We start from the raw sequence: 15,983 nt of genomic DNA, 5'->3' as shown, positions 1-15,983 counted from the left end.
TCTTGCTGGAGAATCGTGTGTACAGAGGAGCCTGTTCACAGGCTACAGTTCATGTGGTCACAAAGAGTCAGACATGACTGAGCATGCACTTGTAAATTAAATATCTCTTATTAATAGTTTCATGCTTTATCTTCAAATTCTCTTTGGTGATGGTCATGTTTCATTCCATATGACACACAATCTGAGCAGACCTATTATGGGAATTTTTATTTCTTTGTTTTAGTTTCACTTATGTATTTATTTATTTTAAAGAATAAAAAAAAATTTGTTTTTTAACTTAAGACATTTTATAGAGTTTCAGTTGTCTTTACACGCTATGTGTGTGTGTTAGTCGCTCAATCGTGTCCGACCCTTTCTGACCCCAAGTACTTATACAGCCCACCAGGCTCCTTTGTCCATGGAGTTTTTCCAGACAAGAATACTGGACTGGGTAGCCATTCCCTTCTCCAGGGGGTCTTTCCGATCCAAGGATCAAACCCACATCTCCTGCATTGCAGATAGATTCTTTACCATCTGAGCTGCAAGGGAAGCCATTTACAATCTATGCTGCTGCTGCTGCTGCTGCTAAGTCATTTCAGTCATGTCCGACTCTGTGCGACCCCATAAACGGCAGCCCACCAGGCTCCCCTGTCCCTGGGATTCTCCAGGCAAGAGTGCTGGAGTGGATTGCCATTTCCTTCTCCAACGCATGCATGCATGCTAAGTCGTTTCAGTTGTGTCCAACTCTGTACGACCCTATGGACAGCAGCCCTCCAGGCTCCTCAGTCCACCTCTGCAATTCAAAAAATTATAGGCACAGGGAAGCCATATTTACAATAAGAATGAATTAAATTTTGTTTTTATACCATAAATTGCTAAAATGGAAATCTAATGGAAGAACACGCCATTATTCTGGCAAAAACTTCCTTTTCCATTCCCTTCCCTTTGGGTCTTTTACCTCTGGCATGTGAAATAGATTTAGATAATATAATTTTAACTGAGATGTATAGCTTATGTGTGTACATTTGGAGGGGAAAATAGCTTTGAGATTAGCATTGTAGGGGTTCATAAAAAGGACCAGAATGAGGTCTCAGAAAGGAAAATCACTGGTTCAGTCACCCTCCATTACCACTGAACATGTGGTCTTGGGCCAGTTGCTTATCATCTCTGAGCTGTTTGCTCATCTGTAAACTGGCTTTCAGCAGATTACAGGTTGTTCTGAAGATCAAGTGAGATTCCCTGAAAGCGATTAGTAAACCAAAAAGTGCTACACAAATGCAATGTGTAATTCATCATTGTCATCATCAGCAAAACATGAAGAAATCTTTCCACACTTACTGCTATTTTTATGTAAAACCTTTAAGAAAGTAAGATTTCATGAGCTGAAAATAGTCCAAAATGGAGACCTTTTATATTACCTAATATTTTAAGTTAAAAATCATAAAGCAGAGTTATTTTATGTATAGGCTCACTTTTTCAAGAAAATTTGCCTTGGTGTTATTTCCCTGGTGTCCTGTGGTTATCACCATTTAAATCATTCCCTTTCCCAAATGCCATAGCTTTTGCTTAAATTTTTAAAGTTACATCATACGTTATGTACTAGCACAGAGTTTACCTATACATGCAATTTTCATTGACAGGAAAAAAAGCTGGATTGAATTTGAACAAGCCTAACAAGAAGGCATGGACCTGCAGCCTGTCTCAGGGGACTTTATATGATTGTACTGGGCTCAGTTCTACTTCCCCTTCCTTTGTTTCAGAGAGTAAATACAGTAAAGATTAACTCAGAAGTTCTGTTCTTAATACAACTGTGATTGGAGAGGCAAGCCTTTAATAGTTCAGTTTTTTCATTTGCAAAAGGGCTTCCCTGGTGGCTCAGTGGTAAAGAATCTGCTCGCCAGTGCAGGAGACATGGGTTCGATCCCTGGGTAGGGAATATTTCCCTGGAGAAGGAAATGGTAACCCACTCAGTATTCTTGCCTGGGAAATCCCATGGACAGAGGAACCCTGGCAGGCTATAGTTTATGGGGTTGCAAAAGAGTTGGACATGACTTAGCGACTGAACAACTTTCATCTGCAAATAGAAAAATGCTGCCCTCAGATGGTAAAGAATCTCTCCACAATGCAAAAGACCTGGGTTTGATACCTGGGTCAGGAAGATCCCATGGAGAAGGAAATAGCAACCCACTCCAGTATTCTTGCCTAGAGAATTTCATGAGAGAAGCCTGACAGGCTATAGTCGCAGAGTGTTGGACACAACTGAGCAATTAATACAACTAACACCTTTACTGCAGGGATATTTTCAGAATAAATAAAGCAACACACAGTGAAGCTCATAGATCTTGAATTTGGTCAGGAACAAGTATAGACTAACACAGGCTATTTCTTGTGTTTTAGAATAGTGACTATGACCTCCATGGGTTTGTAAATACAATACCATGTAATTTATTTGCAGATTCAACTGATGAATTTTGGCACAGACTATTGGTTTATCCTATAAATATAAATTGTATTACAGGCATAGATAATGAATAAATACATGGCGAAGTCAACTTTCCTAGTAATCAAATATGACTTAGAGTCTGAAGTATCATTTCATTCTTACTAGATTAGCAAGAAAACAAATCCAAAAACTAAAAAGTCTCCAGTGAGCATATGCTATGCTCTCAGAGTTGTAGGGCTGTGGGTGGGTTACGTGTGGTGATGTGAGTTGATGGAGACTTTATCCCAAACCACTAGGCAACCTCTTTCAAGAACCAAATGCTGAATGGTCTGTTCTTGAACACTAAAAGCAGCTGAGCCTTCCTCTTCAGCATGTCACTGTCCTGAGAAGGGGACCATGGTCGATTTTTTTTTTTTAACCTAGTAGATGTATCCACCAGATGTAATATGTGGTTCTGGAAGGGGACCCAGTGAGGACAAACCAGCTGTGAAGGACATTAAGAGGACAATTGAGGCAACTCAAGCATGGAATGAGTATTGAACATGATTAATTTTCTTGGCTGTGATGATGTTATTTTGGCCACATAGGAAAATGTTCTTATGTTTTCAGACATACCTCCTGAGATATTTAGGGATGAAATTCCATGATGTCTGTGATTTACTTTAAAATACTTCAGCCCTTAAAAATGCATTAAAAACAACCAAAATATCAGACTCTCTTACCTAAAAATTCTACTCCCAGGAATTTTTCCTAAGGAAACAATTTAATAGGAGAAAAAAATTGATTGAAAATATAAAAAGATCATTATGCATAACAGTGAGAGTTAGAAATAACTCAGATGGCCAATAGTAGAGAAAATTAGTTAATTAATTTAATTAGGGTTAACTCAATAAGCTATCAGCCAGTTGTTTCAAAACAATAACTAGGAAAATGATATGAAGCTTGGAAGATTACTTATGATACAATGCTAATTAAAAATCAGAATATAAAATTGGAGGCCTTATTTGCACAATGTTATACATATGAAATACTGTGTTAAGTTGGTGGGATTATAGGTGTTTTGTTTTAAATTTTTCCTATATGTTATCTTTTCAATAGAAAAATTGTGTGTATATAAAAGTAAGAGTAGAAAAGAAAGAGCTGAAATTGGAGGTTTCATAGATTCACTGCTTTGGAGAGAAACTGCAACTACTCAGATGTTTGATCCTTCTTTCTTTAGGACAGTTGGGAGCATCTGGAGAGCAGGGCTTGCCTGGTGCTCAAGGTCCTGGAGGACCACCCGGAAGGCCAGGACCTCCTGGCTTCTCTGGACCAACAGGATGTCCAGGTAATGTGAAAGGCGCCCGGAGACTTCCTGGGCACTCATCTAGCTCTTGTCTTTTAGACTGGTCCAGAGCTGGCTCTGCCATTTCCCAGACCTGTGACTCTGGACAAGTCACTTAAACATACCTATCCCTGACCCCTAAATTGGAGATAGACTGGTCTCACTGGGGTGGTCTGGCAACAAATGAAGACAGACCTGTCTTCATCCAAGGAGGATGCCAGGCGCAAAGTGATGGGCTGACAGAGAAAAGCTTCTCTCCAGCCTTCCCTGAGGCTTCTTCCATTCAGGACGCTGGTTTCCTCTTCTTTAGCCTACACACCTCACCCATTCAACACAACATTTCAACGGCTCCTCCTCCTGCCAATTCAGAATCAAGTGAAAATTTCAAATCAAAATTGGCAACTTTAATTTGAAGTGTATTTTCTCCTCTTGAGATTAAAACTAGGAGGTTAAGGAAGGAAAGGTAATAAAACAATATCCCAGGGACCCATGTATTAAAAATATAGATGGTCTCCCAAGTTAATGAAACTTGTATATCACCTGCTGCTGCTAAGTTGCTTCAGTCGTGTCCAACTCTGTGCGACCCCATAGACAGCAGCCCACCAGGCTCCCCCGTCCCTGGGATTCTCCAGGCAAGAACACTGGAGTGGGTTGCCATTTCCTTCTCCAATGCATGAAAGTGAAAAGTGAAAGTGAAGTTGCTCAGTCATGTCTGACTCTTCGTGACCCCATGGACCGCAGCCTACCAGGCTCCGCAGTCCATGGGATTTTCCAGGCAAGAGTACTGAAGTGGGGTGGATGCCTGCAAAACCTCCCTGTCGTCCTCAGGTAATCCAGGGGAGCCTGGGCTGCAGGGACCCCCAGGAGAAGTGGGGGATCCTGGACCAAGAGGCATCGTGGGGGACCCAGGGGCACCAGGTCTTCCAGGAATAAAAGGTAAGTCGGAAGGAACCCTGACCCCTCAGAAAGTTCTAGCCAGTGATGCTCCCACAAGTTCAGAGTGCCTCTCTCGTACCCCAGGGACATGCTCTGGGGCCCCCCTTTTCCCAGGATGCCCATGGATACCTCCTTTTCTTTCTTACTCAGGCAGCACTGGCCTGGTCTCCTGACCGGCTCTACCAAAATGATGCTCATTTTTTAGGACATTTCTCCCATTGTTGTCCATAATTTTTTGAGCCTTTGCATTTATTCTCAGCCCACAGAGTCAAGCTCTTGTGTCCTAGATTTCTTTGTTAGACACTAGGCACGTAATGTTGAAGAAAATGGACACAGTTCCTGCCTTCATGGAGTTCACAGTTTAGAAGGGGAGACAGATATTAAATGTGTATTTGCCAGTTATGCAAAGTAGAAGGAAGATAAAATAATAAGATGCTATGGTGAAGGAGGAACCCATGTTCATTATCTTTGATGAAGAAATGTTTTTGTCCTGGTTAAGTTTTTATCCCTTTAAAAGTATAGTAGATTGGTTATAATATAGGTCTTGTGGAATAGAGTAGAATAGAATATATATAAACAAATCTCATACCCTCCATTCATCAATGGTACTAATTCCTTTTCAGTCCGTTTTTTCATTGTAGAAAAAATATTTTTTTCCATGGTACTTTTTGTATACCTCTAGCAAAATACTTATGTTGTACCACTTTTATTTTTGTTTAGAGGTCTTTCTCACCAAGCAGAGTGTAATGTTTAATTTTTTTTAATTTAAAAAACTTTGTAAATTTTTTGCCCACACCATGAGGCATGTGGGGTCCTAGTTCCCCAACCAGGGACCGACCTCCTGCCCCTTGCATTGGAAGCATGGAGTCCTAACCACTGTACTGCCAGGGAAATCCCAGAATATAAGTTTCTTTAAAAACCAAGAATCATTTTTAAGAATTGAATTATAGGTCATTTACAGTGTTGTCTTAGTTTTAGGTGATTCAATCATATATACATACATATCTATTTTTTCAGATTCTTTTCCCATATAGGAAATAATGTAATATTGTAATAACAAAATATTGATATTAGCTTCCTGTGCTATACATAGGTCCTTGTTGATTATATTATATATAGTATTGTGTATATGTTAATCCCAAACTCCTAATTTATCCCTCCCCCCATTTCTCCATTGGAAACCATTAAGTTTGTTTTCTTTTTTTTTTCCTAGTTAAGCATTTAATAGCTCAGTCAATATTTTCTACATAATCTATTCTTTACATTTTAATTTTTTAATTTTTTAAAACTTCTATGACATTATTGTTTTTTAATATAAATTTATTTTTTAATTGGAGTTTGTTTTCTATAACCATAAGTTTGTTTTTTATATTTCTGTTTTTTAAAAATATTATTTATTTTTAATTGGAGGACAATTGCTTTCCAATGTTGTGTTGGTTTCTTCCATACATCAACATGAATCAGCCATAGGTGTACATATGTCCCCTCCTCTATTTCTGTTTTCTATATAAGTTCCTTTGTATCATTTATTTTTTACTACATATAAGCATTATCATATAATATTTGTCTTTCACTGTCTGGCTTACTTCACTTAATATGATACTCTCTAGGTCGATCCATGCTGCCGCCAATGGCATTATTTCATTCTTTTTTAATGGCTGAGTAATATTTCACTGTATATATGTATAGCATATCTTTATGCATTTATCTGTTGCTGGACACTTGGCTGCTTCCATGTCTTGGCTATTGTAAATAGTGCTTCAGTGAACACTGGGATGCATGTGTCTTTTCAAATTATGGTTTTCTCCAGATGTATGCTCAGGAGTGGGATTGCAGAATCATACGGTAGCTTGATTTTTTAATTTTAAGAACTATGTTTTATATCCTTGGTACAAGGAGATTCCTAGTACGTCTGTTGGTTGGTTTATTGTGTTTATTTATAAAAATAAATAAAAATGTAAATATATTTATAAATTAAAATTACAATTTATAAATTTATTTTGTGAATAAATATAATTAATTATTTAATTAATGGAGAAATGGAAGAGTGAACAATTGAGTGAGTAGCTATGAAGTTGAGAGTCTGTCTTCACCTCAGTCAACAGTTGAAGGGTCAAGCCTTACTTGGTTAGATTTCTGTAACCAAGACCCCTCTGTCTCCTTCCTCCCTTTTCTTCCCACTTCTGTTTGTTGGCTCATGTGTGTGCGTGTGTGCTTAGACACTTCAGTTATGTGTCTTTGCGACCCCATGGACTGTAGCCCACCAGGCTCCTCTGTCCATGGGACTCTCCAGGCAAGATCACTGGAGTGGGTTTCACTACCCTCCTCCAGGGGGTCTCCTGACCCAGGAACTTGGGTCTCCTGCTTGGGTAGGCAGGTTCTTTACCAGTAGCACCACCTGAGAAGTCCTTAGTTGTCTCATAATTACAGTAAATTTTGGTAAAATAAAGAGTACTTCCTCTTAGAAGAACTGGAAATCCCTTCTTTGGGGCTCACTCAGTTTATTGTTTTGAAAATCCAAGTAACATTTTTCTACACGCTCACCTCTTCATTTGTCAGATAGATAGAGGGAAGTTGTTTATTTTGAAGAGCTGGTATACGCTTATGTATTTCTATGCTGCCAAATAACTAGACCAGGGCATGCTCCCATCATCAGTACAGAGATATCTTTGCACTGTTCTTCCTCTTCACTGGCCTTTTTAGTAATGTGAAGTGCAGTGATTGGTGGTAAATTTAGGATTCCAAGCAAAATAATTTTGTTATTTTGAGAGTTTCTCTGATTACTGTGGTTGTTTCCTGTCTCTGACAAACCCTACAACTCTGTTGGGGTATTCTCTGGTGACTTTTTGAGTGTTTAAGAGACTAAGTTGGTAAAGAACCAGAAGACAATGTTTTCCATTGTTTTACTCCTACGGAATCTCCACTTCTTCCTACCCTCCGACTATAGTAGAATGGCAAGGATTTTCAAGTGTCCTGAAAATGGAAAATGTTAGTCGCTAAGTAGTGTCTGACTCTTTGCAACTCCATAGACTGTAGCTCACCAGGCTCCTCTGTCCATGGATTTCTCCAAGCCAGAACACTGGAGTGGGTTGCCATTCCCTTCTCCAGGGGATCTTCCCAACCCAGGGATCAAACCCGGGTAGACTGCATTGCAGGCAGATTCTTTACCACCTGAGCCACCGGGGAAGCCCTGGTGCCATTTTATACACTCAGCTTGACTAAATGACAAGGCTCATGTTGTGGTTGTTGATTCTTCCTTTCCTTGAATTCGTTTGCACTTACCACATAGCTTCAGTATGATAGGTTATTAAAAAACTGATAGCTAGTGAGTTTGATCAAATAACAAAATTATCTCCAATGACATCGTAATTCGGTGCTATGAAACAAGTTTGCTAAGAGGAGGAGTGAGGAAATGAGCAAATTGAGCCAAATGTACACCCCAGTGTACAGATGGACGCTGCAGTGATGTTTCCTGGCCATGTGGGGACAGTGTTTCCCTGCAAACAGCCCAGTGAACAACCAGTCTTTTTTTTTTTTTTCTTAATCCACAAAACAGTGAAATACATTCTTAGGAATGAAAACGTCTACAATATAAATCCATTGCTGTCATTTATCATGCTGATAGGAAAATGAACCACACTCTGGCAGAAATGCTTTGAACTGAGAAACTAAATATTTGAAGTATGTTCTAAATAAGTCAGGGGGACTGATTATCTTGTTTGAACAAACCAGCTGCTAACTCCAAGTTGTTTGCTCTACTAAGAACAGGCCATATGGATTCTGAGTCCTGCTTATATTCTGTCAGATTTAAACTTTCACTTCAACATAGGTAAAAATAGCTTGGTGCTTAGACTTCCAGTACCTATATATGCTCAATTCCTAGTTAGGCATTCGTCATTGCTGCTGTTTAGTTGTTAAGTTGTGTCCAATTCTTTGCCATCCCATGGACTGTAGCCCACCAGGCTCCTCTGTCCATGGGATTTCCCAGGCAAGAATATTGGAATGCATTGCCATTTCCTTCTCCAGGGGATCTTCCTGACCTAGGGATCCAACCTGCATCTGTGGCATTGCAGGCAGATTCTTTACCACTGAACCACCTGGGAAGCCCCATAGGAGACTGTAATAATAGAAGCCTAAAATAATAAGCTTTGGCATGAGAGCATGTAAAGAATGTGGGCTGGGTTATTTTGGTTGATGGCAAGTAAACTGTTTCATAAGAACAAAGCACCTAGAGATGTCTTTCATCAGCACAGACAGACCCAGCACCTCATAGTCGTGAAAATCAGAAACATCCTCCCTTTTTACAACTGGTGCCCCCTCCTTGACCCTGCCCCACCGCATTTACCCCTCTTGAGGTAATTGCCTGATTGTTCTGTCAAGTCAGGGATGGTTTCTCTCTCAGTCGCATGTCTCCTCAGTGCCCATCACCAAGCACATGTGGGGGCTGAAGCTCAAGGTTAGGGGGCCCTATCAGGCTCTTGTACATTCCCTTAGTAGGCACTCGTGTATTTTCTGAATTAAAGGAGAATTCCTTCTTATTTCAGTTCTGCGAAGTTTTCCACTTTGTTCAGCTATTACCTAGAGGCTCAAAGAAAGGTCTCTTTCCCAGCAGCTTTCAAGTTAGGGTGACCAGCTGTCCCGCTTTGCCTTGGCCAGAGCAGATGCTCAGAACACAGGATTCACAGTGTTAGAACTAGGCAAGCCACCAGCAGACAGGGACAAGTTGGTCACCCTATTAAAGGTATAAACTGTGAAAGGTTCCTGGGGATAGGGAAGCATTTTCAGTTTGACAACAGAAGAAAACCTCAGAGTGGGCATCCAGTCACGGGTCTGCTGGCTCACAGAGATGGAAGCTTTAATTGTGCTTATAGTTGGGAGATGAGATCCGATTCTCCGACTAGAGAACGCCCTCGCCTGTGTGTGCAGCGATATGCAGCCTTAAATGATGGTTGTTAAGCCAGAGGACGACCAGAGAGGTGAATTTTAAAAAGCCTCATTACCGAGGACTGTGTTTTGTGAGCCTAATTGCCTCTCATCTGCCCTGTACGTATTTTATGCATGAACAACTTTCTGATTTAGAGATGGGATGGATAAAAAGCTTTCAGTAAAAAAAAGGAAAAATTGCCCTTAAAACCCTACCCAGATGTAGCTGCATTCAATTTAGAAAGATAACATTGGGTCAGATAAGGGTCGGCCAGTTCAACAATGGTGAGAGGCTGAAATTGTGACAGAGCAGGATTTGGACGTGTTGATGTGACAATGGAGAGTTGGCAGGAGTTGAGACATTCCACCCCCAGCCAAGTCCCCAAGCCATCAATCTCAGTGGCTTAAGCTAGAGATCAAAACACGTTGAAATAGCAGAGTAGTCTCAAAAAATGTATTATCGTTTCAGATAGATGGCAATAAATATCCAGATTTGGCAGATGAAGAAGGTCTGTGTGTTCTTTTGGTGGAAACTTGAAACATTTGCTCCTAAGTAGAAAAGAGAATTGGAAAACAAGCCCAGCTAGACCTGACAAAAGTGGTTAGGAAACGAGAGCTTTGGGGAAAATGGGAGTGCATTCCCCCCTTTTTTGATTTTGAGAGAATTATGGCTCATTTGTACCAATTTAATGGTTAGATTTTAAAGATTTTAAAATAGAATAACTGTTTCCAGTATTGATAAAAAATAGAGTGGAACCAACTAACTGTTCCATCTTCCAATAAGAAGTCTACAGAGGACTTACCTTAATGAAGAAATAATAATGAGTGCTTGAATTATTTATATATAAGTGGATAACATTAACTTCCCCCAATCTTACTCATCCTATACATCTATCAATGAAAGATGTTGGATGCAAACAGAGATTGGAGTTCACTCTTTTTTATAGCTTTCTTTCACCTCGTTCAATCTCTCACCCTCGTTGATTACAGTCCTAAAAGATGATGCTGTCAAAGTGCTGCACTCAATATGTCAGCAAATTTGGAAAACTCAGCAGTGTCCACAACACTGGAAAAGGTTAGTTTTCATTCCAATTCCAAAGAAATTTGGAATGCCAAGTTGTGTGCAGTGCCAAACAATGTTCCAACTACTGTACAATTGCACTCATTTTCCATGCTAGCAAGGTAATGCTCAAAATCCTTCAAGCTAGGCTTCAGTCATATGTGATCCGAGAAATTCCAGATGTACAGGCTCGACTTAGAAAGGGCAGAGGAACCAGAGATCAAAGGGACAATATTTGCTAGATTATACAGAAAACAAGGGAATTCCAGAAAAACATCTGCTTCTGTTTCATTGACTACATTAAAGCCTTTGACTGTGTGGATCACAACAAACTGTGGAAAATTCTTAAAGAGATGGGAATACCAGACCACCTCACCTGTCTCCTGAGAAAACTGTATGCAGGTCAAGACGTGGAACAATGGACTGGTTCCAAATTGGGGAAGGAGTATGTCAAGGCTGTATATTGATTATTTAACTTATATGCAGAGCATATCATGTGAAATGCTGGACTGGAATCAAGTTCACTAGGAGAAATATCAACAACCTTAGATATGCAGATGATACTACTTTAATGACAGAAAGCAAAGAGGAACTAAAGAGCCTCTTGATGAAGGTGAAAGAAGAGAGTGAAAAAGCTTGCTTAAAACTCAACATTCAAAAAACTAAGATCACGGCATCCAGTCCCATCACTTCATGGCGAATAGAAGGGGGAAAAATGGAAATAGTGACAGATTTTATCTTCGTGGGCTCCAAAATTACTGTGGACAGTGACTGCAGGTGTGAAATTAAAAAACACTTGCTCTTTGGAAGAAAAACTCTGACAAACCTAGACAGCATATTAAAAAGCAGAGATATCACTTTACTAACAAAGGTCCGAATAGTCAAAGCTATGGTTTTTTCAGTAGTCACGTATGGATGTGAGAGTTGGACTATGATAAAGGGTGAGAGCCAAAGAACTGATCCTTTTGAATTGTGGTGCTGGAGAAGACTCTTGAGAGTCCCTTGGACTTCAAGGAGGTCAAACCAGTCAATCCTAAAGGAAATCAACCTTGAATATTCATTCGAAGGACTGATGCTGAAGATGAAGCTCCAATACTTTGGCCACCTGATGTGAAGAGTTGACTTACTGGGAAAGACCCCAATGCTGGGAAAGATTTTGAGGGCAGGAGGAGAATGGGGACAGAAGAGGATAAGATGGTTGGATTGTATCATCAACCTAATGGACATCAGTTAGAGCAAACTCTGGGAAATAGTCAAGGACGAGGAAGCCTGGCATGCTGCAATCCATGGGGTCACAAAGAGTCGGACATGACTTAGCAATAAACAGCAACTCCCCCTGTTCAGTCCCTCACCCTCCTTGTTCTAGACTTGGTCATTTCCTCATTCATTCACTCACTCACTCAACAAACATTTATTGAGCACCTACTGTGTGTCAGGATCTATGCTAAGTGCAGGAATAAAAGGAGTAATAAGACCTGATCTTGCACTCAATTAATTTATCCAAAGTCAGCCAGTCATCACAGACAGGACTGCTATACAGAGCGGGATAGGTTGGGCAGAAAGGCCCAGAGGGAGCTCTGTAGGTGTCATGGGGGTTGGTGAGGGCACTTCTCTGTGTTAGTCATAAGCAGAGGTGTGATTATCACAATTTCAAGGGCCATGACCCAAACTGAATGAATGCCTGACTGTGCTCTGAGGGCCTTTTAGCCTTAGGTGAGAAAGAACAGTTTCTGGATGGGAAATCCATTAATGTAGTGGGAAGGTTACCAGGGGCTGAGAAGATTCTTCTCCCGCATCCATCAGTGGGACATGTGTGGAGCTCTTGGCAGAAGACTCAGCAGCCAGGGATGTTCCATATTGGTTAGTAACTTGTCTGTTCCCTCCCTCTCTCCCTGCTTCCCTTTACTTCCTCCCCACAAATCGATATATTTATGTCATATAGCACATATAATATTGGATTGGCTAAGCAATTTGTTCAGGGTTTTCCATAACATCTTATGCAGAAAAATCCGAATGAACTTCTTGGCCAACCCAATATAATACATATTGGGTTGACAGAAGAGTTCATTTAGATTTTTCCACAGTATCACTCAGTGACAGTTTGTGGTTTGTTTGGGGCTTCCTAAGTGGTACTAGTGGTAAAGAATCCACCTGCCAATGCAGGAGACACAAGAGACCCAGGCTCGATCCCTGGGTTGAGAAGATCCCCTGGAGCAGAAATGGAACCCTCTGCAGTATTCTTGCCTGGAAAACTCCATGGGCAGAGGAGCCTGTGGGGCTCCAGTTCATGGGGTTGCAAAGAGTTAGACATGACTGAGAGACCAAGTGCACACATCAGATTAGTAGATGGCTCCTTAGTGACATCTGACAGAAAGTTCTAGAAGGAGATGCAGGCATCAGTGGGATCTATCCAGTTACAGAGAATGGGGTTCTCAGTGATCATCATGAAATAAATTTGGTTTTTGTAAAGAGGCATCAGAGAGGTTCTCTTTGACAGAATTGGTGGCAGAGAAATAGCTGCAGCCACATTTGAGCTGCAAGCCTGTTCTCTCTGAATGGCACAGTGCTCAAAAACATCAGCAGGACACGCATTCCTCAGTGTGCCACAGACCCACCTGTCCTTGCTGTCGTACTACATTTATCCAGGTAGATTGTGATGAAATTAAAATCTGCAGACTGTGGTGGAGAGGGAAGATTCTGGGCATGGGAGGAGGGAAGAAGGGGTTTACTCCCACCCAATCTCTTCCTTACCTAGAATGACTTTTTTGTTGTAAAGTTGGGGGTCATTTCCTATGCCAACATTCAGTAATTCTAGACTGTATCTGCCTAGAGAGAGAGAAAGAGAGATTCATGATATGGTCAGAAACTAACAGAACTGTGTTAAAACCCAAGAAAGGGAGCCTTCGTTCCCTGGCGGTCCAGTGGTTAAGACTTCACCATCCAGTGCAGTGGGTGCAGGTTCAGGCCCCAGTCGGAGAGCTAAGATCCCACATCCCTCACAGCCAAAGACATAAAACACAAGAAATATTGTAACAAATTCAATAAAGACTTTAAAAATGGTCCACATTAAAAAAAACACATTATGAAAAAATAAAGTTAGGTGTTAGGATATATGCCAAGTTAAGGATGGAGTGGGAGGTTGGGTTAGCAGATGCAGGATGTTATACATACAATGGATAAACAACGAGGTCCTACTGTATAGCACAAGGAACTACACTAAATATCCTATGATAAAGAATAATGGGAAAAAAATTACTATATATATACTTCCCGGATGGCTCTAATGGTAAAGAATCTGCCTGCAGTGCAAGAGACCTTGGTTTGATCCCTGGGTCATGAAGATCCTCTGGAGAAGGGAAAGGCTACCCACTCCAGAATTCTTGTCTGCAGAATTCCATGAACAGAGGAGCCTGGCAGGCTATAGTCCATGGGGTTGCAGAGTCGGACACGACTGAGCCACTAACACTTTCACTTTTACTATGATAAACCATAATGGGAAAGAATATTTAAGTATATAATATATAAAGGTATATGTTAAGCAGTCTATGTTAACAGAAAACATCCATCACATGACCGTGTTTAGAGATGATCCCTGGAGTGGATTCTGCCTTCCTAGTGATGTTTAGATGGTGAGGTCTCATGGTTCCCACCTAGAGAATTTGTGGGTCCTGATCAGTTAACCTTCCCCTGGACTGTGTGTGTGACAAATAGTCAGAGAATGTGCATGGAGGGTCTTCCCCTGTGGGTCACAGACATGTGATGTGTTTCAGGTCCCTCTGGGTCGCCCGGCCTGAACGGCCTGCATGGTTTGAAGGGTCAGAAAGGCAGCAAAGGCGCTTCAGGTAAGAGAGAACCTTTGCAAGAGGCTGAACAGCTGTTAACGAACCATGAGAGTCCACTGGCGTTTCCTCCCTTCACAAGATACGGGTGCGAAAATGAGACACTGGTTTAGCTTTCACTGTGTTGGAACTGTTTCTCGTTTTGATGATGACTCATCAAACGGGCTGGAGATGGAAAATGGCAACCCACTCCAGTACTCTTGCCTGGAGAATCCCATGGAGGGAGGAGCCTGGTAGGCTACAGACCATGGGGTCGCAAAGAGTCAGACATGACTGAGCGACTTCACTTTCACTTTATCAAACGGGCGCTTGAGAAAACCCAATTTAAGCGGGAAGGGTGGGTTAATGGTGCCTATTGTTGATACTGCTTGTGACTATCTATTAAACATATTCTGCATAATCACTTAGGTGGAGCTAGATTTCAAAATGTTATGAATAACAAATAAATAGTCAGGATACTGGAGTATTGTTTTATGTATTGTCATGCCAAGTACAACCACGTGGGTCTAATTAGTACTTCAGCATCCTTCAGTAGCCTGCTGGGAAAACAAATTACCTGAACAAATTGCTGTTATTTTTGATGCCACAAATAGGCTAATCATCAACATCTTAGCTTGTTCTGTTATTTGAATAGAATTCACATTGGTTGCATTCGTTTCTCAGAAAAAGAGCTTGCAATCAGACGAGGTAGTCAGAAGCAGACTTGCACATTTGTGAGCCAGTGAGAAAAGGACTGAACTGTTGTGCTGCTGGGTTTGGATCTGTAGTTGGGGAGGGTTTATATGGTTTATACGTTTATATGGTTTGGAAGATCAAGACGTCTTTTAGGTCACTTAGGATTGTTATTGGCTCTTCCAAATAGTCTGGTAAAATGTGTGCCCTCTCCAAGAAACCAGTGGAGTTCTGCCTTTTCAATGTGAAACTCCACAATGGTTCTGTTTATTTTCCAGTTTCCATCTTAAATGTCAAGCCAGTTTATTCACAATCACTTACTGTTCCATCTCATTCGTTTCTCTCTTAACGATTGTAGAGATTGAAGGGTTGGTATTGTCACTAAGCAATTGTGTTTTTAAATCTGGGAAACAGTCATGAAAATCAATCAGAGCTATGCTGGACAGGTGTGATGGGTCATAAGAGAGGGGACAGTGACCCCCGGAAGACTGTGCAGCCATTCGGATCACTCTTGTGGACAATGTCGGTCTCGGAAGAATGTGCTCCTTTCCTGTCCTGTGCCCACTGAGAAGCAGTTCCTTTTCAGCCCCCATGCCAGGGACACACCAGGAGAAGATGCAGTGTTAATGCTGTTTTCCTCATTAAGGTTCGCATGAAATGGGCCCCCCAGGTCCAGTGGGAATGCCCGGCCCTAAAGGGGAGACAGGAGACCCTGGGAACCCAGGAATTTCTCCTCCGGGACCTTTCGGAGAAAGAGGTCCCCCAGGTCCCCCAGGACCCCCAGGTAAGAAAGCAGCATGCTTTGCC

The 15,983-nt window shown here is 41.2% G+C and overlaps 1 protein-coding gene across 4 annotated transcripts in view; it reads left to right on the top strand.

Annotated features, from left to right (window-relative positions):
- Positions 1–15,983, top strand: part of COL4A4 (collagen type IV alpha 4 chain) — a 152,661-nt gene that overhangs the window by 107,533 nt on the left and 29,145 nt on the right. For all 4 annotated transcript variants that reach the window (XM_042244323.2, XM_060411348.1, XM_027965246.3 and 1 more), the window contains exons 36-39: positions 3,642–3,749; positions 4,575–4,682; positions 14,436–14,507; positions 15,823–15,960. In XM_042244323.2, coding sequence (XP_042100257.1) covers positions 3,642–3,749; positions 4,575–4,682; positions 14,436–14,507; positions 15,823–15,960 — 426 coding nt within the window. The remainder of the gene's footprint in view (positions 1–3,641; positions 3,750–4,574; positions 4,683–14,435; positions 14,508–15,822; positions 15,961–15,983) is intronic.

The sequence above is a fragment of the Ovis aries genome, chromosome 2 (genome assembly GCF_016772045.2).
Source record: "Ovis aries strain OAR_USU_Benz2616 breed Rambouillet chromosome 2, ARS-UI_Ramb_v3.0, whole genome shotgun sequence".
NCBI lineage: Eukaryota > Metazoa > Chordata > Mammalia > Artiodactyla > Bovidae > Ovis > Ovis aries.
This window is presented reverse-complemented; position numbering and strand designations above follow the sequence as displayed.